General features: G+C 43.5%; 1 protein-coding gene across 8 annotated transcripts in view; it reads left to right on the forward strand.

Annotated features, from left to right (window-relative positions):
• Positions 1-24,649, forward strand: part of msi2b (musashi RNA-binding protein 2b) — a 240,001-nt gene that overhangs the window by 186,778 nt on the left and 28,574 nt on the right. For all 8 annotated transcript variants that reach the window (XM_056443666.1, XM_056443656.1, XM_056443677.1 and 5 more), the window contains exons 9-10: positions 390-504; positions 6,724-6,798. In XM_056443666.1, the coding sequence (XP_056299641.1) occupies positions 390-504; positions 6,724-6,798 (190 nt within the window). The remainder of the gene's footprint in view (positions 1-389; positions 505-6,723; positions 6,799-24,649) is intronic.

Genomic DNA, 24,649 nt, shown 5'->3' on the forward strand with positions numbered 1-24,649 from the left:
GAACAGGTCTTCTCCCACCTTGATGCCTCAGAAACACTTGGAAAGTATTAAGCTTCTATTTCCCTGAGGCATTGGGCACATGCTCACTGGAGCAATAACCTTTTCTTTCATGCAGGAGGAGCATGATTGTAAGTTTTCCTCCGAGACGTTCCCTCCCAAATGCGTGGTGCTCAGATTGACTCAGTCTTGTTTTCCCTCTATGGAAAACATCTAGCGCTGTGCAAGTCAAATAGAAAAAGCGCCTTAAAGAGCCCAGACCGCCCTGTCAGATCTGTGTGGTTGTACCCTACATCGTCTAATGCTTTGTCTCTGTGTGTTTGTGTGTGTGTACGTATGTGTTTGTGTGTATGTGTGTCTGTGTGTGTGTGTGTGTTCGTCTGTCTACATAGGTAGAATGTAAGAAGGCCCAGCCCAAGGAGGTGATGTTCCCACCAGGTACACGAGGGCGAGCCCGGGGTCTGCCCTACACCATGGATGCCTTCATGCTGGGGATGGGCATGCTGAGTGAGTCAGACACACAACCATTAACACACACACACACATGTGTTCATTTGAAATCTGATACAAAAGTCAGACAATAATAACCTCTAAAACATATTTGATCTTCATATTATGTCGTTATAACTGGCAAATGAACATATCAAATGTAAGTAGGTTTTTTTTGTGGGGTGGGGTGGTAATGCCAGACATGCATGACACTCGGTCAACAATTTCTAGTATATCCATTTATTTAAATTGTGTGTTTAAAAAAAAAAAATCAACTCATGCAAACTCTCGCCTAGATAGCCCCATTAGGTGGGCACTGCCCCTAATTGGGCCGCTCAAAGGTGTGCCACCGGTGGCCACTGCGGTCTATTTCTGGTGGAGTCTGGTACAGACGGCCCCCGGGCTTATAGGAGCAGACCAGCACATTAGCAGGCTAAATGAAGAGGAAAATTGGTGTAATGTCATATTAAGGATTCATCACTGTGCCCCCCTTAATGGGTAATGAAGGGGACACACATGTCAGGGAGAGATCTCATCTACAGGGACCTCAGCTGCTGGCCCACCCCTCATCATTACCATCCAGCCCGTGCCTGTGGCCCTTTTTATTTAACACTCTTTGCACTCTCTCTCCCTCCCCCCCCCCCTCCATCCCCACCTGCTCACTGTCTCCTACCTATCTACCTATCTTGTCTGTCTTTCTGTCTGTCTTTTGATCTCTCTCTCTCTCTCTCTCTCTATCTCTCTCTCCGTCTGTCGGTTCACATTTCCTATGCATATAATTTGTATGTGCGACCCGACCAAATGGATTTGCCCTCGCATGAAAGATTTATCCCGCCCCCCCCCCTTCAAAAGCAAAAGAGACATGCCGCTGATTGTAAGAGACTCGTTTTGCCGCACAAGTGCCCCCCTCCACCCCTCCACCCCTTGTCGCAGGTGCGACCGTAACCACATTCATGCATTTTTATCTGTACCAGGAAACGTAACGCTCGAAGCGGCTTTGAAGGTCGATAGCAAGTCACAGTTTGTGGCGCCGCATGTTTTGCATTTACTTTTTCGAAAATTTACGGGAACCGGTGACAAAGATTGAGCTCCGTGATAGTTTTTATTTTTGTTAAACAATGAAAATGAAGGGCTTGCAAACAAATTCCCTGTAGGATCCATCTATTCATCTCTTTGTCTGCGTTTATTTATCCGTAGAGTCGCACAGTGTCAAGCTAATTCCAGGTTTGACTTTGCCATGAGGCTGATTTATTTTTGTGGTATAAGTCTTAATACGACTGGACACGCTCTTATGTCAGCTCTGTCCGAGTCGCTCCATCTCATCTTTTCCAAGTATTTACCAAGCGCGGTGAACTTTTCGGAAGTTATCACAGAGTAATGCATCTGTGAAGAGGACAGCCACCCCCCCCCCCCCCCCCCTCTCCATTGGGTGACGCCAGGCAGAAAGGCAGTGATGTGTTCATGTGAGAATATTAACAGCCAACTTGTTTGGAGACACTCTTATCTAAATGAAATTGGAACAAGGACAGCAAAACATTCCTTTACATAATTTGCATTTAGAAAAAGGGGACCCTAGGCTCATTATTTAAGAAAGTGTAAGCTCCTTTCCTGCCAAATCTCATTAAAGCCGTCCCCAGCTCCTTTGTTTACTGCCTCTAATCGAGGCATTTATCTTTATTGTGTTGCGCCCGATGTATGTTTGCTGGAATTAATACACTTTTGAGCCTGGGCGAGGTATGGGTGTACCAGATGGATAATTGATTTTAAAGTGAATCAGAACTGTTGAGCCATAAAATAGGTACATTAGCATGCATATTAATAAGGCAAATAAGAGCACTAAGAGGCCGCCACCAGGGCAGACACGATGACAGGCTTCGTTTAGTGAAATGGCAGGAAGCATGCTGGGTTCTCCTCTTTCTTTCTTCTTTGTTCCCACTCTCTTGTTTGCATGGACATACTCAGGATTTCACGAGATAGTAGCTTAATTTAGCGTGTATCTTAATCCACTTTCCCGACCCTTTCATATTCCCCTCTGTAGCCCTCTCCTTATGCACTCGCTGCAGATTCTTCAGTCAGTAATGTGAAACCCATTGTAATGCAGTGCATCAGACGGAAGGGAAGTGGTTTTGCCATTTCAGAAAATGTTAAAATAAGGGAGTATGAGGAGCTGCGGTATCTAAGCCAACAATTTCAGTTTGGCATTTATTCTGTTTTGACAGTAAGACAGTATCAAACACATAATATCCAATATATTGCAGTCGGTGATGGCTTTTCATTGTATCATATCACAGTTCTTTTCCGACCAAACAAACAATACGGGGTTGTGTGAAAGCTATCCATCTGTAACTTCCTGGTGATGACTTCTCATCAGCAGCTGATGGAAGATTTCTTTCGGAGGTTTTTCTTCCATTTATTTATTTATTTATGTTTTTGCCGTCGCCTCCATCCTGCTTCATCCGTACCAGGTTACGACTCCATTCACCAACGCTCTGGGTTGCATTTCTTTTGGTCTGGGAGAGGCATTTTCCCATTGGGTCAGGAATAAATTGAACTTTTTCATGGACAGCAAACACTGATTAGATATTTATGACCAAGGTCAACCTTTCTGATTCCAGCTGGCACAAGCTCTGAGGCATACAGAACAGAGCATCTACACACATGCTCACACACAAACACACACACGTGCACATAGCCTGCACACACTCAAATAATGCGTGCGCGAAAAATGTGTTTTGACGCCTTCATATTTACAATAAGCTCTCTCTTCGTCCGCAGTGTGTAGCGGAGGAAAAGTTATAATTCAAATGTGACTACAGAGAATTATTACCATGCTAAAATAGACTGTATCCAACAAGAACCGAGGACACCAAAACCTGAAGGAGATTTCGGAGGTGTAATTTACACACATTGAAGAACGAATTATCAAGGTTGGCTCCAGTGACTCATTCCTGGCCTCAAGGACTTCCTTTTATTAGGCAATTTAGTCCAGACTTATGGTCGAAGGTGATGATAGCTTGAGGAAAGGAGATAAGGACTGAGAAATATACCATAATTAGAGGGTTAATTATGTTTATTTTACCTTTTGATGGGGCTCAAATTCTCGGCGAATCTCACACAGGCTCAGCCGCCCCACTCTTCTCAAATTTCTTTGCTTTGCTCGTATCCCGCTTTCAAGCTGCCTGCTCCCTCACACCCCGTTTCTCAATATGTCGCCCACAGCTGCTTCTCTCTGAAAAATGTCCAGCTAATTAACTGGTGAGGTCTGTGGCTGTAATAAGAATCATGACAGCAGATGAACAATACATCTGCTACTCTTAAATTGTTCTAATGACACCGGGTCCTCTTCTGGCCTCGTTGTTACTCTGCATCCATCCTGGGAGGACGGCACAGCTCCCGAACAAGCCTGTGTCCTCACACAGACTTTGACTTTGGTTTACAGATGGCAATTTGGAGTCACGTTTTCCTTTCTCGGGAAGATTAAAAATGCATTGGTTGAGTTTCCAGTGCTGGTTTAGCACCGATATACAGGACTGTCTCAGAAAATTAGAATATTGTGATAAAGTTCTTTATTTTCTGTAATGCAATTAAAAAAACAAAAATGTCATGCATTCTGGATTCATTACAAATCAACTGAAATATTGCAAGCCTTTTATTCTTTTATTTTCTGAGACAGTCCTGTATGTGCTTATTCTGTATGGAGCCGCTCTCTTAAATATTTATATGACTTGGTTATTAACTTTACATACAACAAATACAGCCCTAAAAAGGCCAAATCTACAATGAACTTTTCATCAATTTATTTTGTTAACCTCCAAGATTGATTCTTAAATATTTTATATATATATTATATTATATATATATATATATATATATATACATACATATATACAGGACTGTCTCAGAAAATTAGAATATTGTGATGAAGTTCTTTATTTTCTGTAATGCAATTCAAAAAACAAAAATGTCATGCATTCTGGATTCATTACAAATCAACTGAAATATTGCAAGCCTTTTATTCTGATTTATTGCTGATTATGGCTTACAGCTTAAGAAAACTCAAATATCCTATCTCTAAATATTAGAATATCATGAAAAAGTATACTAGTAGGGTATTAAACAAATCACTTGAATTGTCTAATTAACTCGAAACACCTGCAAGGGTTTCCTGAGCCTTGACAAACACTCAGCTGTTATAAATCTTTTTACTTGGTCTGAGGAAATATTAAAATTTTATGAGATAGGATTTTAGAGTTTTCTTAAGCTGTAAGCCATAATCAGCAATATTAATCAGAATAAAAGGCTTGCAATATTTCAGTTGATTTGTAATGAATCCAGAATGCATGACATTTTTGTTTTTTGAATTGCATTACAGAAAATAAAGAACTTCATCACAATATTCTAATTTTCTGAGACAGTCCTGTTTATATATATATATATATATATATATATGGTGGTAAGAGCCATTAAACAGTTTTAGGACCAAAGAAAGACTTCTCTAGGCCTGCTACCTTTAACAGGACCAAATAGTACAGATAATCTAACACTTAGTGGGAAATTTGGGAAATTCTGTAAACAACTAATTTCTTGTCATGGACAGGGGGGGGGGGCTGCACTGAATGCACAGACCAGAACACACATAGCATTTGCACACAAAACAAGAATACAACACATTATATTTGAATACCATGTATTTCTCATATAATTCATTAGTACAGTGGATATGGAAAGTATTCAGACCCCTTTAAAATGTTCACTCTGTTTCATTGCAGCCATTTGCTAAAATCAAAAAAGTTCATTATATTTCTCATGATTGTATAATCAGCACCCCATCTTGACAGAAAAAAACAGAAATGTAGAAATGTTTGCAAATTTATTAAAAAAGAAAAACTGAAATATAACATGGTCATAAGTATTGACCATATGATATTTTGCCTGTACATTAGATATGCAACTGTTGTTGTATTAGGTTTTAGAGAGCTGTGTCAAACAAAGCAGTCTGTCGGTTAAACACCTTTAGCACCTGCTCACCTTTTCTATAAACACTGGTTGCCCTGGTAACTCCTGAGATACTTACTATATGTAACACGTTCCTTTTAAATTCAGATTTAATTAACCGGTAAACCTTGTGTCAACCAGCAAAACAATGCAACAACACACAGAGGAATTTCCCGCTAAGGTGTAAATGAGGACCAGCGATCACTTCCTTGCCCACGGCATCTTTTTTTAGCAAACTGCATCCGGACATATTAACACATGGGCTTTTTTTTTTTCCTACTCGCTAAAGACGCACCGAACATAAATGGACTCCGACGTCATTTCAGGGCTCCGGCTGTAAAGTGTTATTGCACCGAGCTATAAAAATGCCTGACATCTTGTGGTTGAATAAAAATTGAGTATTAATTTGACGGTAAAGAAGGTGATCAAGGCTTGGGTTTGAACCCTTTAAGAACCAGCACTAAATTTGGCACCAGGTTTTGATGCCCGACCTTAATGAAGCGATGAATAATCGGGATCATCATAAAAAAACTGTTAAAAAAACTTTCTATTACCTGCCTTGAGGCTCCTGTTGCAGCACTCCGTGTGTTAAAATAAAGTATAATTTAACAGGATATTGATCCATGAAGGTAAACTTGTTTTTAAAAGGATGGTTTAAAATATCCGCTGCAGGAAAAACAACAAGAGCAGCACAATTAAGATTATAGGTTAATGTAATTGCGACAGGTGACCATTGATTGAGAGCGGGGCTTGTTGTCAAACTGCACATCCAGCCAATACAATCGAGTTAACAATTTAGCATCAACATTATGAGCCGTGAATACATGCTGCCTCTTCGGTAGGCTTAAAATAAATCACTTATCGCTTATTGCCGTGTTGCTTTTCTTTCAAACAAAGCGTTCACATAATGCACACAAGACTTTGTATGTGATCAGTGCTGTTCTAAAATGTAACACTGCATCCTAACTATTTCAGGCTCATATTTAATGTGTGGATTATTGCAGTGTAATATTTCGGGATTTTTTGAGTACAATTAGAATTAGCTTGACAACATGAGAACACTTTAGTCTTCTGGAACTCCCAGGAGTTCTCAAGCCAGCCTTTACAGACTTGTTTCCCCCTCAAAGTGGATAAGTAGCTATATCCCAGTGTTTGTCTGTGTGTGTGTGTGTTTGTGTTGGTATCACATTTGTTTGAAATAGTTCTCTCATCTTTTTTTAATCTCCTCCCTCTCTTTCAAAGGCTACCCTAATATTGTGGCAACGTACGGCCGCGGATACACTGGATTCGCACCGAGCTACAGCTACCAGTTCCCCGGTGAGTTAAAGTCTCTTTTTTTAAAGTTATCAATGTTGCAGCTGATTTCTGTCTCGCACTCTTCAGCACACTCGCATACAGATCCACAAAAAACGCACACACACACATACATGCTTTGCAATCGCACACACACTCGCTCATCAATATACAAGTCAGTCACCAAAGAATCTGCAGGGTTATACGTGTGTGGATTTCTCAACGAGCTTTTGAAAGCTGACGTATACTGAAGTCAATTGCCTCCTCCTTTTCATGCCAACACTTGAACACTAGCATGACCAAATGTCTAAAATGGGGGACGTTCTTCATTTCCCGTGGCCACCAATATATGCAAATTCATCTGTGGAGCGGCGCTTTGTTGTTGGCAGATTTTTATTTTTTAAACGCGGTTCTTATCATGGAAAATGAATTAAGTCATTTTCTCCATTAAAAGTGTTGACTCAGAGCGCCGGCTCCCTAATGGGAGTCAAAATGGGAGGCGTGCAGTCTGGAGGTGAGCAGCTGTACCTGTCGGCTGCAACAGTGGCTCCAAGGCACATCCCGGCAATTTCATGCCTTATTTAAGGACTTTACACATACTTTGTTTGCCGTGCCAGACATCATTCCCTCCACTGATGAGACGGAATGGGAAATATCTGACAGCAGCTTGGATCTCTGTAATATCTTTTGCAGTAGAATAGATTCAGGAATGGTAAGGCAGGAGGTCCAGCTGTGACCACCTGCAGATCAGACACATGCAAGATGTATACCTGACCACAACATTATTTGACAGAAGAAATGGAATAGCACGAATTCATCAATGTGGGGGTGAGGGCGGGGGGGGGGGGAGGGGGGGTATTACGTAGTGTACAAATGAGGGAGTTAAGCATATATTATCTTTTCATTTTTTATTTTTTTTAATAATTTCTAAGCATGACCCTTCCATTTGGTAGCTGATTGACATGGATGTGAATCACATGACCGACACTGTACATGTTTGTTTTTGTGTGTGGCATAAGGTGAAGATGAAATTCAGAATGAGTATTATTTTTTTGCTCTATCCTTCTTCTTTGAAATATTCCTCTCAAGTTTCTGATCCTGGATTTCACAGACAGAGAGAGAAGAGATTGAAATGGAAAAGGAGCGATCAGTGTTTATTCGGAAGTAGTCATTCTAGTTGAACACCGATTTTTTAAATGTTTGCTGTTTAGGACAAATTAAGGAATATCACCTTCCCCGAGGCAGAATGTATGATCCTGTCCATGTTAAACTCAATTTAAAGAGTTTGATAAAGCTGTATGATTAAAAGAGCCTCCTCTGGGCCTGCTCAACTCTTGACAGGGTAATTGGAATTTTTTATGTATGAATCAAACTCCTTTTCCCAAATTAAATAACCTAAGGCCAAATATTGACTGGTGTCCTTCCTTACTGAGATGTGGAAAGCATCCTCAATGTAAGATCAAAGGTTTTTTTCTCAGTGAACAGAACCCCTGCTGAAACACTCCCATAAATAAATGGAGCTGAAGCCAGGCAGGCTGGATCCAAGAGGCATAAATTGCAGGCAGCATTTCAAGGCTTTTTTACCCCCAGGAAACCTCAGGGGTCCACTGTTAACAGAAAAAACTGTGCTTCTGCAATTGTCCAATTGTCAAGATAAAACAGTGATAAAACATTGATCAGTGATGAAACACTGAATTAAAGGAAGAAAACTCAATAAGATACCCACAGAAAAAGAGAAACCAAAGCTGACATCCCTGCGGCTGGAACAGAGTTCAAGTGTAAAAAACAGAACCTAAAAGACTTTTGTATGGGGGTGAAACCGCAATCGGCAGCCAGTTTGACTCAAAGCTGACACCAGCTCACTGGCTGTTAAACAGTATCTGACAACGTAGCACTCTGGTCCCTGTGACACTCCCAATTAATTCCAACATTGATCACAAAGTGCCTTTGACATTGATCGTGTGCAGTATGTTTCTATGTGTCTGTATTTGTGTGCCGTGAGTTGCTTACAAAATGATGCCATCATAGCAGCACAGACATCATTACTATTTAATGCACTTAGAGACCTTCACATTTTACTGATGTAAATCAGATCATCCTCTATCTGTGAAAAAGTCGTCCATGCAGGCGAGCACATATCAGAGCATTTCCTCAAAGGGCAAGCTCAGACAGTGGTATTTATCTGTATTTGTACTAGTAATTACTGTGAAATATTCACAGCGATTTTCCTAAAACCAGACTGAACACTGTCAAAATATGTTTTCTTTGACACAGTTAGTGGAGCTACACATAGTAAACATGTGTAGTCATTTCCTAGTGTGACGTGCATAAGGACACTAATTCATGCCACAACAATGGAGGTGGCACGGTAGCTGTGTATCACATCTGCTGACAACGGAGAACAGTAATGCAGTCACAGTTGTTGTGCCAATAAACTAGGAGAAGAAGAATGCTGTTGTTGACAATGCACATTTCACAACATACAAAAATAATATGCAAAAGGAGCTTCACAGAACTGAGGTAGAAAATGCGTCGAAACTGATTACAGCTCAGTTTGATAAGAAACGGCAAACGGAAAGGAAACCGTGTTCGGTTGGAAATACACAATTTAACATTAATTACGGCGCAAAAATGCAGATTTTGTTGAAGATATGAGAATATAGGCGGGGATGATCAACAATATAGGCCCCCTAAATCATGAGTCTACACATTTCTGGTTGTGCTTATTGGGAAGAAATGGAACCAATCGCACTACGTCACGCATCCGTTCTGATACAGTAACACAACGAGGACTGGAGCGTTGGGTAAAGATGCCGCCTCTGATTTCCGCTCAGTTCCGAGCTGTATTTTACATGCGCCGCTGTAATCACATGCTGTTTACCTTCTGGCAGTGTCGTTACAGCATTATGCTCCAACTAAAGCTGGAGATGGATTTCAAAGATGAGACGGCATCCTGCGTTTGTAGTGACAATCAAGAAGGCAGCAGTGTTTTCCATAACCTGATCATTCTAAATGGTACGGTGGTGTATCAAATCACGAGAAACATCACGTCCTCATCAGAGCGCCTACCATCGTGGGTATAATGACTTACTATGTTTAAGTTACACATTTCCCTCGGCTACCGTCTCTTCCCGGAGACTTGTAACGCAATGATGCACATTGACTCGAGGCAGCCATTGTCTGTTTGATACTGTTGCGGTGGGGCGTAAAAAAATAAATGGCATGGCGCTTTCTCAGATGGTGCTGTTGCACATTCAGGACTTTGATGGGAAGCGGTGGTATTGTGAGTGTCAAATGAAAACAGAGGGGGTTTTGTAATGTAATGTATGCAAATGTGACATGTGATATGCGAGGCTGTCACGTTTCAGTTTCCTGTGGATGTGAATACCCCCGCTTTTTTTACGACGAAGACCCCTGGACTTGCTGTCGTCGTGTGATTTGGGGAGAAAATAATGCAAATATTTCTGACACTTTCACTCACGAGTTGCGGCCGGATCTCCATATTCATTTCCAGAACCCCCTTTGCTCTAACGAAAAAGAGAAAAAAAACCTCTGTACGCACCCGCGACGTGCTCCCTAAAAACAAAAAGAGGACAAAAAGAACTGTGGCAAACCTTGTTTCCCGGAGTAGTGCTAATCAAGCTGATTGGCCTAATTTGCATAATTGAGGTTAACCTACTGGAAAAGGGGAACACAGTTATCAACACACTCAACCCGTCCTGCGCCAGGAGGATACTTAAAGGGTAGATCCTGTAAAGTCTGAACACACAGCCGCCGGATCATTGTGCGTCTCGGTTATTAACGTTCCTTTTATATCGTTCCCACCATGAATGAAATACTGCTTTTGAGAAATGTCGACGTTCGCTCAAAGAAGACTTGAAAGCAACATCCACATGGGAACGACGTTGATCAGCGCTGGTTGGCAACCTGGGCAGGAATCAAAGCTCGACTTAAATTATCCGACTTCAGAGCGAACGTTTATCGCGCTCCAAAGCAGCGAACTGTAATTGAAAGCATCTTTGAATCAAAAATGCGGTACAAAAGGACTTCCCTTTGAGCCCTATCAGGCATTAAACAGTGTGCCATTCCCGAGCTGCTGCAGTTGGGTAGAAAAAACGGATGGACAGCAGAGATTTTTCGATAGCTTCAAACGAGGGACATTCAAAAAAGTTTGGTTGAAATCGAGATCCCCGGCTCATGTTTGTGGGAGCGAGAAACGCGTCTGTCCTCTTTTTGAGCCGACTAACATCAATCCGCTCTATTGCGTCTGGCAAACGTTTCAGGTTGTCACCTTTTTAATTTCACATTCTCCAAGAATTTATGGCCTGTTTTTATTAATAAAACACATGATGATTACGTGAAGCGATCAAACCTACAGTGAGATAATCATATTTATAATAGTTTTTCTCTTTGTCTTTCCTTTGTTTTTTTTATATGTTCTAATAATCTCATCCTAATGGGTGAGATTAATTTTCAGCTGCAATTGTTGCTCGAAAACAAAGGCCCTGACGAGGCATAGGGAACATTACTGTACATTATTCCTCTTTCTATGCAACCGTCTAATTAGCATTAGAGAGCTGATAAATGTGCCATTGTATTATTCAACTCGCTCCCCCCCAGGGGAACATACCAAGATGTGCCGCATTTAAAGCATGAGGTGTCTCGTTTGGAGGACCTCGCGTGATTAAGGCGTCGGAAGCCACATTTAAAGCTGCATCTTATTCGATCACGGCCCTGCAATGCATCGAGCTGTCGTCTTTGTCGAGACTGCATGAAGTGAAAGGTCCTTGTGTTCACTGTGCATATAAAAATGCAAATGACTCGAAAGAGAAAATCGCAATAAGTGCAAGTTAAGCGTGTGCACTGTAATTTATGTTCAGTATAGTTTCTGCCAGTGGTGGTGGCACATATGGAGGCGAGGCTTGAGAGTGGTGGTGCTGTGTGTATGATGTATGAATGCATGGTTGTCTGTATGAAGGCCAATGTAATTAAAATATGTCGTGTGTATATGTGCATAATGCATGCAAGCTGGAGAAGTGAACATCAAAAGCAGAGGGAGACGCCCCGATGCATTCATAGTGTGTTTTCTATTTTTAACCGGTCTAGTGTCCGCTCTTCTCACTCCACGCACATGAATGCACATCGGAACACACACACACACACACACATCTGTGTGTGTGTGTGTGTGTGTGTTCCGATGTGTATGAAGGGAAGAGGCAGAGTCTGAGGGACTTAACCAGGAGCTTCTCTTTGATCTCTCCCGTCTTTCTGTGCGACTCGCTGCCTCCCACAGCCGTGCCCTCAGAGCCTCCCCTGGCATAAATGACCATTATGGCTCCATTAGGGGCCGCTGGTAGGAGGTCATTATGCTACAGTGAAAAAAAACAGGGATGAAGATGTCAGTGGGGTCCCATCAGGGGAGAGACTGAGACTGAGTGAGAGAAAGACATAACACTCTGTCATCCAGCCCCTCCAGATGTCATGACAGACAAACAGCAATCCAGGTCCAGTGAGCCCACCTTAAGTAGTGAACGAATAGAGAGAACGGGTGATTAAGGAGGGGAGAGGAAAGCAATTGGCAATGAGAACTGAATGGTTACCATAAAACTATCCTTTATACATATATATATATATATACAGTATATAAATGTATCGATTGTTTTTTCTCTGCGTTTTGCTTGTCCACCATCCTAGTTTTTTCCCGTCCAACTAGGATGGTGGACAAGCAAAACGCAGAGAAAGAACAATCGATACATTTATATATTTATTTATATATATATGTATCGATTGTTTTTTCTCTGCGTTTTGCTTGTCCACCATCCTAGTTTTGTCCCGTGCTTCATCCGTGCCTGCCCGGTCCATCCTTCTGCGTCTCCACAGAACAGCCATGCCTTAGACACAGCAGCACACTGCCTGATGTCTCGGTGACAGCCATACACCAGTTCAACAGCTTTAAGTTGACGTGGAGTCTTGATTTAAGTTACTTAACCCCTACTTGCTTGTGTATCTAGCTGTAATACACATTGCACATTTATGCACACTTTAAAGGCAATGAAATAGATTGCACTTCTTGAAAAACAAAGATGACAAACAAAGAAAGAGAAAAGAGATTGTGCACCGATGGTAAAAGTTTGGATTGTTGTCCTCAAATCCAGGACGGCGTCGGTTGGGGTTAAACCTGCAAAAGGTGAATGTTGTTTGAAGCAGCTGTAAATAACAGTGAAACGATGGCACCTCACCTTTTGGCTCCTTTTTTCCTGTCGCAGAAGAATGTAAAGATATAGAGTGCAGCTGTCCTCTCAGGAGGCGGGCCATCGGGAAAGAGAGCTGCTGACCTGTGCAATTGGTACGATAGTGACTGTTCCTGGCGGCTGCATGCCCCTATAAACTGGGGCAGGACCAGCCAAGCATATGATAAGTACACCAGAGGTCACAGTCAGGGCATCGGTCCGAGCCACCAGTTAGCCTCCCAGGGTTTAGCAACCTTCTGCTGTCGGATTGAAAGGTGTTGACGTGGACTATTTAGAGAATATTAGCTTTTTCAAACAAATGTAGCTCCTGCAACCCCTGCGGTTCAGGACGGGAAGGTGGTGCAGTTATGTGTCGAGTTTCATGAGACAAAGCTCTGCTGCGGAGTCGCAGTGAACGCGGGGAATGAACCAGCAAACCTTTTCCTATGTTAACACGGTGTTAAAGCAAACTCTTTCAGAGAAAAGGCCCTCAGGCATCGGAGGTCTTGCCTGTAAAACTTCTCACGCAACGTTGACATCAAAGATGAACTAAATAATGTATTTACATGAAGCTTAATCGCTGAATTCAAGAGCTCTGCTCCATTCATCTCAGCACAGGCATCTCCAAATGCAGATGTGCAGCCCGGTGGATCCGGAGAAGTCATTACGTTGACCCGAGTGTCCCGCTAATTAATAGTATGGAAGGCGCCGCCGTTCCAAACTTTCTGTCCAATGGAGAAGAGATCTCGCCGGCTCCAGTTCATTACATCCTATGTGGATGATGATGTGGTCTGGGACACCATGTGCGGTCATTATCAGCGGATGTGAAGCTCTCTTAAGTATTCAGACGTCTTACACTTCCCATGGCAGCCCAATAAGTACACCACTTCTTGGCTGCAGTGCTGGAGCAGGTGGGGAGAAAAATAACTGGCCTGAGGCTGATGAGGTGCTTACCTGCGTCCTGGGCGGACGCAACATTGTCCTCCATAAGTACATTTGTGTTTTAACTGTGCTCATGAGACGTGGCGGCGGCGCACACACAGAGCAGTGCTGTCGGTCGGGTCTCTGTTGAGCTCGAGTTACACAGCAGATTGTTCCTTGGATCCTGTGACCATCTCTCTACATGCTGGGTGAGCTGTGACCCCAGCAAGTGGTCCCACAGGCCAATGTGAGTGCTACAGGGCTGGAAGCAGATGGCCCTCCTGATGCCACACTGACTCACAGATTGACTTTAATTGCCCAGGCTGATCATTAGCCCAATGGGCCTGTGGAGGCCAGGGCACTCTATGAGTCCAAGGGCCTTAAAATAGGGGCCTGGCGAGGAGCGTCGCGTTCATCGCATTCCCAAGGACCTCGCACAGCGCATCTTTCTCTCTCTCTCTCTCTCTCTCTGCTTTCCTGTCTGACTCACTGTCTCCACAGCAGTACTGACACAGTTGTCAGTCAGTCACAGTGTGTCTACGTGCGTGTGAGTAGGCTCAGACACACACACACACACACACACACACACACACACACACTCTTGCACATACAGACTCTCTGAGCTCACCCATGTCATGACTCCAGTCCCTGTGACAGTAGTGAGTGTGCTGCTCTGACGTCAGTGGACAGCACTGGATGTCACGCCCTGTCTGCTTCTGTGTGTGCAGCCATCGAGTTGAGCCGCTCTCCCATCAGCTCTGCTCTCCACCAGCAGCCCTAAAACTCTGTTGCGCTTGCAATCGCTTTAGTGATCAGAGGGAGTGACTCGAGGCTGCCCATGTACCGCGTGGGTTTTCCAGTCGAGGCAGTGGACGTGGTCAACAGGTGGAGCAGCACTCGGCCGGCGTGCTCCTCCGTGCTTTTACAGGAGCAGCGGTTTCCTTTATTTATGTGTTGGGGTCATGTTTCAGTTTTCCTTTGGAGATGCACCGTGCGCCGCTCTGCCTGCACACTCACGTGCGCACAAGGGTGGGGGTGGGGGGGTGGCCACGTGCACATGCACGTGTGCCTCCTTGGGTGCATGAACACCTGTCTCCACGAAAAACCAAGCGCTGCACTCTGACACAGGCAGCGGTGAAAGGCTGGTTATTTCCCGAAAGTGGAAGAGACGGTTCACCTCATTTGCCCGAGACTTAACTCTCCCCAGGACAGCAGACGCAGCCTCTCACACTGAAGCGGGCACACGGTCTGCCATGGAGACCCACTGGCTGGGTTCCTGTGGTGGGGAAGATGAGCTGCTGCACGAGGCAGAGTGGCAGCGGTAGAGCTCATTATGTCTCGACTGTTGAGCTGCTGCTCTAGAAATGAAACTGGAGCTGCCCGGCCTCGGCGGCGGCTGTCTATCTTTTTGGACACTGCTGGCGACCAGCAGGAGGACAGGAAATGGAGCTTCAGACACGGAGTACACTGTGTGTGCCTGTGCAAGGGCGCCGGGCCTTTTTTCACAGGAAACACTTTCATTCCCTCCATCCTGGTGAATCTTTATGCAATGATTTGTGGTGGAGATGCCTTTATTCATGTAATACAAAATACATTTTTAAATATGAGATGATTTTGCCTTCAAATGTAACTTCTTTGAATGTCCATGTGTATCATTGACCTAGTCACGTCAAGGATAAATGAATGCATTTAACTTATTTATAAACTCCCAGACTTAAATAGCGCATACGTGTTTAAACCCTCTGCACATCCACAACATTTCCTGCGTATTTTCCATTATATGAAGACTTCAGAGAAGAAATCTAATCTATTATGATTGTGTTCTCGCAAATGTGTTATTTATTATTATTATTTCTCTCAGTGGCCCTGATACTCCTCCGTCGTTGACGGAGTAGAATTCCGCCTTTCGGCTAACTTTATTCTCTGGCTAATTAGCAGCTGCATGAGAGTTTGAGTTGCCGTGTTCCCTCAAGTCGAGCAGACAGCTCTGCCTGCATCTGTCGAGGTGGAGCCTCAACAACACGCATTGCTTTTGAGGTTGCATACTGCCCCCTGCTTTACTAGAGGCATTGCTGCATTCATGGGTCCCATCCTAGCCTTTCTTCAAAATAAAAGATCTCTGCAACTTTCATGGGGGGGGGGGGGGCTATGCCATTGTGCCTGTCAGACCGTGCTCAGTGTCTGCTGCTCTTGTTTTGATCCCACCCACTGTTTGAGACTTCCAGGCCCCACATGTTGGGTAGCTGCGAGGTGTGCTAATAGCTCTCCAGTAGCGCTCATCTTCCTTTTCCCCAGTGCACGGACACATGCATATGTATATGAACATGTGTGGATATATATATATATATATATATATTCACAAGGATGGTGCACAGCCCTCTGCATGCATGCAAACCTCCACTCTATGTGGAAACATTGTTTTCAGCTCCAGTGATCAAGCGGAGGTCAACGTTCCAGTGCTATTTTTGGACCATGCCACACGTTACCCTACTTGCCCCTAGTATCTGGAGCGGTGGTAGATTGTGTGACGGCAGCGCACGGAGCCGGCTCACATATAATGTCAGCGTAAACTTGGCTATAAAATCCTATTCATGAAATAATGTCTGCAAAGCGGCCTCGTATTATTACCGCCGTTAATACACCGTATTTCATTTGGCCTCTATATTAGTAATTCCTACAAAAGCAAGCTGGCAGCGATCAGTGCGAATCCACAAACACATATTAAACTTGAATGGCGAAATGACACTTAATGCACTCGCTTCCATTTGAGAGAACCTGAAATTACCCCCCTTCACCATTCATCTGTCCCCTCCACTGCCACCCTCAGGATCGGTAGATGGGCATTAACACGCATAAAAAATGAAGGCTGTTTACTTGGACACTAATGAGAGGAGGCTTAAGTAGTCTAGTTTAATTAGTGTGATTGGCTCCACGCAGGCAGGGCCATAACAAAGGATTCGCTCAGAGCTCACAGGACCTTTTCAAACTCTGAGTGTCAAGACTGATGTCAGAGGCGATTGGACTGCAGAGACATGTTGCCTTTACTGATCCCAGGTTGGAAGAGAGCGCTGCAGTTAAAGGCACTGAAGCAGGCCATTACATAAGCACCACTGCAAGGTCAGACATCTGTGTGCTCCCTGTCTGTCTCCCTCTATTTAAGTCACAATCACGAAACCGCCTAGAATATTAGGGCTGTGAACCAAGACCCTATCCCATTTGCAAACCAGTGCCACTGTTCCCAGAACCGAATGGATTTAAATGTTTTTTGCCTTATCTATTCTGGCAGATTCCACCCCTTTTTCATTCTTCTGCGCCTTATTGTTTCACTTTCCATTCCCTTTTCTTTATCTCCTGTGTGTGAGTGTGTGTGGAGGAGGAGGAGGAGGTGGGGGGGGGGGGCAGAACGTGTTTAGATCAGTTCTCCAACATAGGAGCCGTTTACTTTTTGCTGAAGTGCATGGGAAGGGGCGCACAAAGAAGAGGTCGAAAGTGCGGCTGCACTTCAATAAAGAGCCTAGTTTGTCCTCTTTGATGCTTCGCCGCCATGCACTTCAGCTACAAAGAAACGGCGCTCTCGTCACTGAGAATTGAAGTAAAAGACACTGAGCATTTCCCTGAGCTCTCTACGCCACATCACAACATCACAAGCGCTGACTCGCTGTGTACAGCTGTGTGATGTGTGTGCAGAGCTGGCAGTTCCAGTGGCTGGAGTTATTTCCAGGTTGAAGGTATTGTGAGCAACATAAAAGAATATGTTCCCCCACACTTTAAATTTGCAATTGATTCATTTAGAGTTGGTCGGTGTGGTATTCGCCTTGCGCTGTAGAAACCGCCAGGCAATCTGCAATTCATTGTACCACTTTTGAGAGACAACATACTGTGTATGGAGACCGCTCTTCAGCTGAAGGGCTCTGGGTCGAGCCCCCTCTCCAGCAAGAATCCACCCTGCTGAAGTGCCCTTGAGCAAATCACTCGGTGCCTGCTAGCTCCGGCGAGGCTCAAACCAAACCTCACCTCTGACCTTCCCGCGGAGACACATTATATGTTTTCCATCTGCGGCACGGTGACCCAGCGCTCACACGCTGAAATGGTTACGCCGGATCAGATGATGTGACTCAGTGTGTCAAACTAATTTTAGAACATGATGATGTCTTGTAAAGGAGCAGAGTACTTCTCCTGCAGCATGGGGGGGGGGGTTTTCTTTTCTTTTTTTATGTGCTTCTGAAAGCTCAGCCAGTTTAAATTTTACAAAGTGTATCTCCTCCAAGGCCTCATCATGTTGTTCAAAGGTATAAGATACGCGAGCAATCACGACCATAAAGCCAGGCTTTGCTGAGCTCTGGGCTCACTCCACTTCTGTAAATGACCCCCCCCCCCACACACACACACACACCAGATCTGGAGCCACAAAGTGTTAATGGTAAAGGATCAGTGTGCCAAATGGTTTCATTACTTACAGCAACCATTACCTTTGGCACAGAAGAACCACACAGCTTAGGCAACACGCGACACACACTGGTACAAAACGTAGACACGCCGATCACACACATGTACACATACGCTAGTGATGATCATATGAGTGAGCGACAGAAAATGGACCACTCTTATCGTACTATAGAGGTCTGGAGTCATGGTGTTGTAGAGCCAATATGTTAGAGCCCTGCCAATAATAATACCACATATATATATATATATATATATGTGTGTGTGTGTGTATATGTGTATATATATATATATAGCTGTGGCTACTAATGTAGCTTACCACCACCGGTATGAATGTATGTGTATGTATGACTACTGGACTCTGGACTCTGTAAAGTGACTTCGGGTATCTAGAGAAGCGCTATATAAGATGAATGATTCTTATTATTATATATATATATATATAAATGTGTGTGTGTGTATAGGTGCATCATGTCCTGTGGTCAGCTGTTTTGCTAAACACAGCAACAGTACTTGTGATTCTGGGATATTATAATAAGGCAGAGCTGAAAAGCTGCTGTATTTGTCTTCCTTTAGTGGCGTGTAACTCCATTGCTAAAATGGCTTCTAACAGTCCCACGCATACAAGGTTATAGAGATGTGTTCAGTGTCTGAAAAGTGTTCCATTATTTTCGTGTTATGTTATCATTTCATCGTTATAGCCACAACACTGCCACAGTCCTTCTCAGTTTGTCTTATTTGCACAAATAATGACTTCAAATGCCCAGATTAAAGCAATCGTGTTTCACTTGCATGATGCTTAGGGACTCGCAAGAGACAGACTTCAAGTAAGAAAGGTGACAATGTATGCATCAGACTCCGAGATATCCAGATTTTTAGTCCCTATGGTTCACGCTCCAACAACACCGGATCCCACAATTCCCAAAACACTCATTCTTACATTAGATCCTCTCTCTCAAAAAATCTGCCGTCTTCAAGTTCCAACTGAGATCGCCCTGATAATGATCATCATGCAATGTGAGTAAATTTAAACTGATGTGTGAAATCCCCGCAGGGCCCCTTTTAAGAGTGTGGTCAAGTTATTAAACAACCTGACTTCCCTAGAATCCCAAGTTGATATCAATTAAGGGTCAACTTGATGTACAAAAGACATGTGGCGATACTTTTAAAAACAACAAAGGACTAAAATATCAGCATGGATGAACACATCCAACTGCATGGGAGCGCTTGCCGTTTTGCAGCTTCATCCTATTTGAGTTATTTGTTTAACCTTAACCATCATCTCCACCGTCGGCCCGTTTGTATTTCAAGCCCACCGCTTGGCGTCCTGTTCCCCCCCGCGTGACCTTTTGTGTCGCGTGCACGGAATCCAAACACCGGCAGAAAGCAGACATGCGCGTGACAAGAGCCATTTGAATGATTGACAAGCAGCCTGCTCTGTTAATCAGGTTATGCTTACTCTGATTAGGACCTTGATGCGAGTAAGATAACCCGGTTAAGGTGTTTACATGCGAGTTGCAATAATATGCGTATTGCATTAGTCTGGTTATAATTGAATTATTGGTGTGCATGCAAATGCTCTTTCTCTCTCTCTCTCTCTGGCTCATTCCCAGGGACCAGTCTCTTTATTCAATGGCGGGGGCGGGGGTGTCTCTGTGTGTACTGTAGGTCTCCGTTGATCAGAGGAGAGGTGAGACATGAGCATGTGTGTAACAGTTCATATGAAAGCCACCTGGCGCTCTCCAGCTCTGTGATTTATGCCTTTGATAACGACGAGCCAGAGATGCTTTCAACAACAACAAAGTAGCACTGAAGGATGACGACAATGGGACACTTGTCAGTCTGCAGATGAAAAGATGTCTTGCTAGGTGCCTGTCTCTTTTGTAACTTTGATATATGCCGTATATTCCTTCCTTTTTGTTTTGTTTATTTGTCTCTGTGTTTCCCTACATCTTATCAAAGGTTATTGATGACGCCAAATGTGAAGTGGAGTCAGTTTTCCATCTCTGACAGAATGCCGCCCTCCTCCTTTGCGAAGGCGGCAGTGTGCTCCGCTGCCTCCGCTATGACTTATCAACAGACTTATTTCCGCTGGCTTGTCCTTCTTACTGTCATACAGTGACAGGAGAAAAACACGCATCTCCTGAAGGATTTCTTATTTTTCTCACATTTATTACATCGGATTTGCAGAGAACAGCGACACGTATACACCCCTATGATCCAAATGCAAAATAAAAAAATAATCTGTAGGAAAATTTGTGATAAGAGTTTTCTAAGCCAAACAACCAGGAATGGTATTATTTCTTTTCCTTATTTTTTAAAATCAATCTTCTGTTTGGTTTTCCTTTCTCTGTTAACAATGCAATGAGCCCCTTTTGATAGGAAAATGGATCAATTAAATTAGCTTGACACTTCAATAATCCATCATTAAAAATATTTTGGTTATGGTAGTTCAATTCAGAGTTCACAAGTAACACTATTCATCTTCTTAGCTGCTGGACTAACTGTAAGTTTAGAATTTGAGCAATTCTTATGAGCTACTTATTTTTCACTGTGACAACTGTTTTAAATATTTCACAAATCATATGTAAGACCTGACATGTTATAATGATGCATTACTGCAACTAGTGTAATTCCACCAAATTAATACATGACTTATAATAATATTTAAGAACCGTGAGGGTGATCATTCTTTAGACACTTTTTACATCATTCTAAAATCAATAGTTAATGCAAAAGATTTAACAGATTTAACGAAAGAAATGTGGATTATCATTTCTGTTTTCAGATTATATATTTTTCCATGTAATAGTACAACACAACACCATCATTGATTTCGCAGTGTCGAAAAATAACTCTTTATTGTCGTTATGGGTAGTATTGTTTTATTCACATAGTAGTCATAAAATCTAATTTCTTGAAATATATTTTTGGGGTGTCCATAATATCTCACAGAGTTCCATGAAAATGAACCTGTGTCCTGACCACTTTTCCCCCTCAATTTCTCATTCTCATTCTCTTTGTCTTGTCTTCTCTTTGTCTTCTTCTTCTCCTGACGTAGCCGCTGTCGTCCTCCTCCTCATCGGTCTCCCTCCTCTTGGCTCCCTCCCGTCCATCTCTCTCACTCCTTCTGTCTGCCACCCAAATTCGAGTGTAGCTTCAGGCGGAAAGGCTTCTTCACGACCCTCTTTCCTAAACCAAGCCGCTGTGTTAACCAGCGTAGCATGAAACCCCCGTTAGCCAGCAAGCTAACCCTGTTGTCAATGCTTTATTCAATAATCACATCTGGGACTTTACTTCTCCTTTGCTATCTTTTTTTTTTTTATCACTATAAAATCTTGGTAAATAGCAAAAAATGTCAATGTGGCCCTTTATTCACAGTTTCTAAACATTGAGTGTGTAATGAATGAGTGCATTTGCTAACTTTACGCCATGTGGGATTTCCCACAAAAAAAAAAAGTGCTGTGCTTCACGTCGGACCTATTAGTTTTCAGTTTCAGCGAGGTATTAAAATATGGGCATAGGCTACTTTATCCATAGGGCTGCCGTGGAATATCAGCTGTCCCTTGGCTCCTCCTGTGCATTAGAGAGTTGACAGTTCTTCTTATAGCAGAAATGAGCGGAGTGCTCTGTGACTGATGGCGCTCCTTTGTCAATGACGGGGGGAGCTGCTGCTGGCAGTTTTGGGCCAAAGAACAGTACAGATTACATTAACATCAGTCAAGCTTTTGTCAGACGGGTGGGACATAAATAGGACCTCATTGATGCATAATGCAACAACTTTTCTCTGTGGTGTTTTCTGAGTAATAGGATCAGAAAGTGTCTCGAAAGGCAGTGAGCCAAAAAAAAAAGATCTGCAAAAATGTACCAGAACTCATGCATCAGGAGAAAAACGAGGTGGCAATGTTAAGGATTAAGGAGTTTATAAGCGCAAGTTAAGATCGTGCAAAATCCCCCTTCTTCCTGTCCAGGGTTGAATCTCTTTTGAGATAAAGTACACATTGCAGGCGTGTCCATCAATCAGAGGATCGGCAGTTCGATCCTCGCCTCCGACGTGTCCTTGGGCAAGCCACTTCACCCCAAATTGCTCCTGCAAGCTGCTGCGGCGTATAAATAGGTGTGAATGGTTAGTTGAATTCCTGATGGACATGTGGCACCTTGAATGGTAGCCCCTGTCATCAGGATATGAATGTGTGTTAATGGGTGAATGTGACTACGGAAGACTAGAAAAGCGATGTACAAGTACAGTCCATTTACCCCTTAGTAGGCTCTGGTGATGAGTATTTGACACACAGTACAAATTGTGTACACAATTGTGTGACACACCAGCGTGGGTATCTCATACTTGGATTCTCGCGGCGTCACAAGATCGCGAGATCACATGTCACACGATAACCCATCTTGCCCGGCCTAAAGTAGTGCGTTTGTGTCCAGTACGCGACAGCACAGGCCAATCGGCCTCCTGTGAGGAGCTACTTAGATGTGGCATGGATGGATGCCACATATGGTTCGTTCTAAACAACAATGGAGGCAGTTCTATCAGAACTGGAGGGTATTTCTTCATGGACAGACGAGCAAACAACAACAACAACACCATCACCGGAAGGCTTTTCTTGATGGAAAATATGTTTTCGCTCCTTTTCGGCCAGAGATTGATTGACAGATGTTTCACCCAATCAGCCGCCAAGTGTGTTTTTTTTAAAGTGCCTGCCCTTTTTCAAATGGTTTCCTAGGACGGCTTCTCAGATGGTTCTTGTGTATCAAAGCAGCTGGCAGGTCTGGTGAGGCTATCTCAGGACATTGTGACTGACTTGGTAACTCTTTAGTTGAAAGCATGTGATACAAAGCAGCTTAAAATGATGGTGACATTAAGAGGAATTCATCATCAGCGGTTGTGATGGCGGCGCTGTAATTAATGTAACCAATCGTATCACCTCGTTCTCTTTACTTTAAAAGCAGTGTGATATTCATCAAAGAGCTGAGATAGTTTTATAATAGAGAAAACAAAGCTTTTGATCTGGCTTGTGCAGGCAGTCGGTCCAAGCAACAACAACAAAAAGGAACCCTTGATCACCGTGACTCTGCCCCTCCTGCGCCTCTCCTCCTCCTTCAGTCCAGTCCAGTTCACAGAAGCTCATAAAATACAGGCGCAGACAGAAATGAGACGGCGCGCAAGAAAAATGCTACTTTACAGGCGTAGCGCTGCAGTATGTGCTGTGCACTATCATGAAAGTATGAAGCTGAGCCCCTTCAGCACCGCACCAACAATACCACGGATTGGACACGCAATTCTGTCTGGCAAGTTGCCTTCGCTGAAAGTCTGTTTTTGGTAGGGCGGGTTATGGACACAGGGGGTGATGGTTCAGCATAAATTCCTGAGTGTCGGTCAATATATGCAAACAGTGCAGTTGAATGGGTAGAACTCTACAAGTTAGTGTCAAAGTTGTGAGGTCATAGAAGACAAAGTAAGCTTTTTTATTTTGGAGAGAGAATATCTCAGGCTGGGAATTAGCTGTTGAAATGTGCAACTGTTTTTGACACTTGCACAGAAATTCTAATGTTTGGGTTGAGAAAGTGCATTATTTAGCTTGGAGGAGGGCGAAATGAGATTCTTGACAGCGCTCATCCTTCTTTAGGTCTAATCTGTCTTCCTTTCTTTGTGCACTCCTGAAGAAGGCTGAATTTCTGTGCTCCAGGCTCGAGGAGCGAAAGCTGAGGACAGTTCCCCGGAGTCCGGACACCAAAGGCCCCCGGGCCTCCACAGCTCATAAACAGATGTGTCCTTGTCCCCAGCCAAGCGCAGCCACTCAAGTGGCAAAGCAGGGGCCCAATAATTGTGAAGAATTGAAAGCTAAATATTGGCTTTATCTCGTCAGTAATAAAAGGGCCATGAAATTGATTTAATGCTGCAGCGCTTCTCTTGGGTGGCTTCTTACAGCGTGAGCACAAAACAATGAGCAGCAGCCATCTATTAATTAACCCACCTAATCCTGCAAAGTTAATCTCTCACCGCAACTTTGCCCGCAACTAACTTCCAAGCCAGTGGGTCTATCGGGGGTGTCATGACAATGGCAGCGCGAGAAGATAGATTCAGCACTTAGGAAAGGAGAGAGAGAGAGAGGGAGAAAGAGGTGTGGAGTGTGCTGCATGAAACACTGTTCTGCCCAGCAACCGTGGGGACTGTAAGTGGAAATGCAGGGGTGCATGGCCATCATTAACATAGCATCAGAGTTGATTTGTGTTTTTGTGAAAAGAGGCGGAGAATATCATTTGAGCTGTAC

The sequence above is a fragment of the Pseudoliparis swirei genome, chromosome 3 (assembly GCF_029220125.1).
Source record: "Pseudoliparis swirei isolate HS2019 ecotype Mariana Trench chromosome 3, NWPU_hadal_v1, whole genome shotgun sequence".
Taxonomy (NCBI): domain Eukaryota; kingdom Metazoa; phylum Chordata; class Actinopteri; order Perciformes; family Liparidae; genus Pseudoliparis; species Pseudoliparis swirei.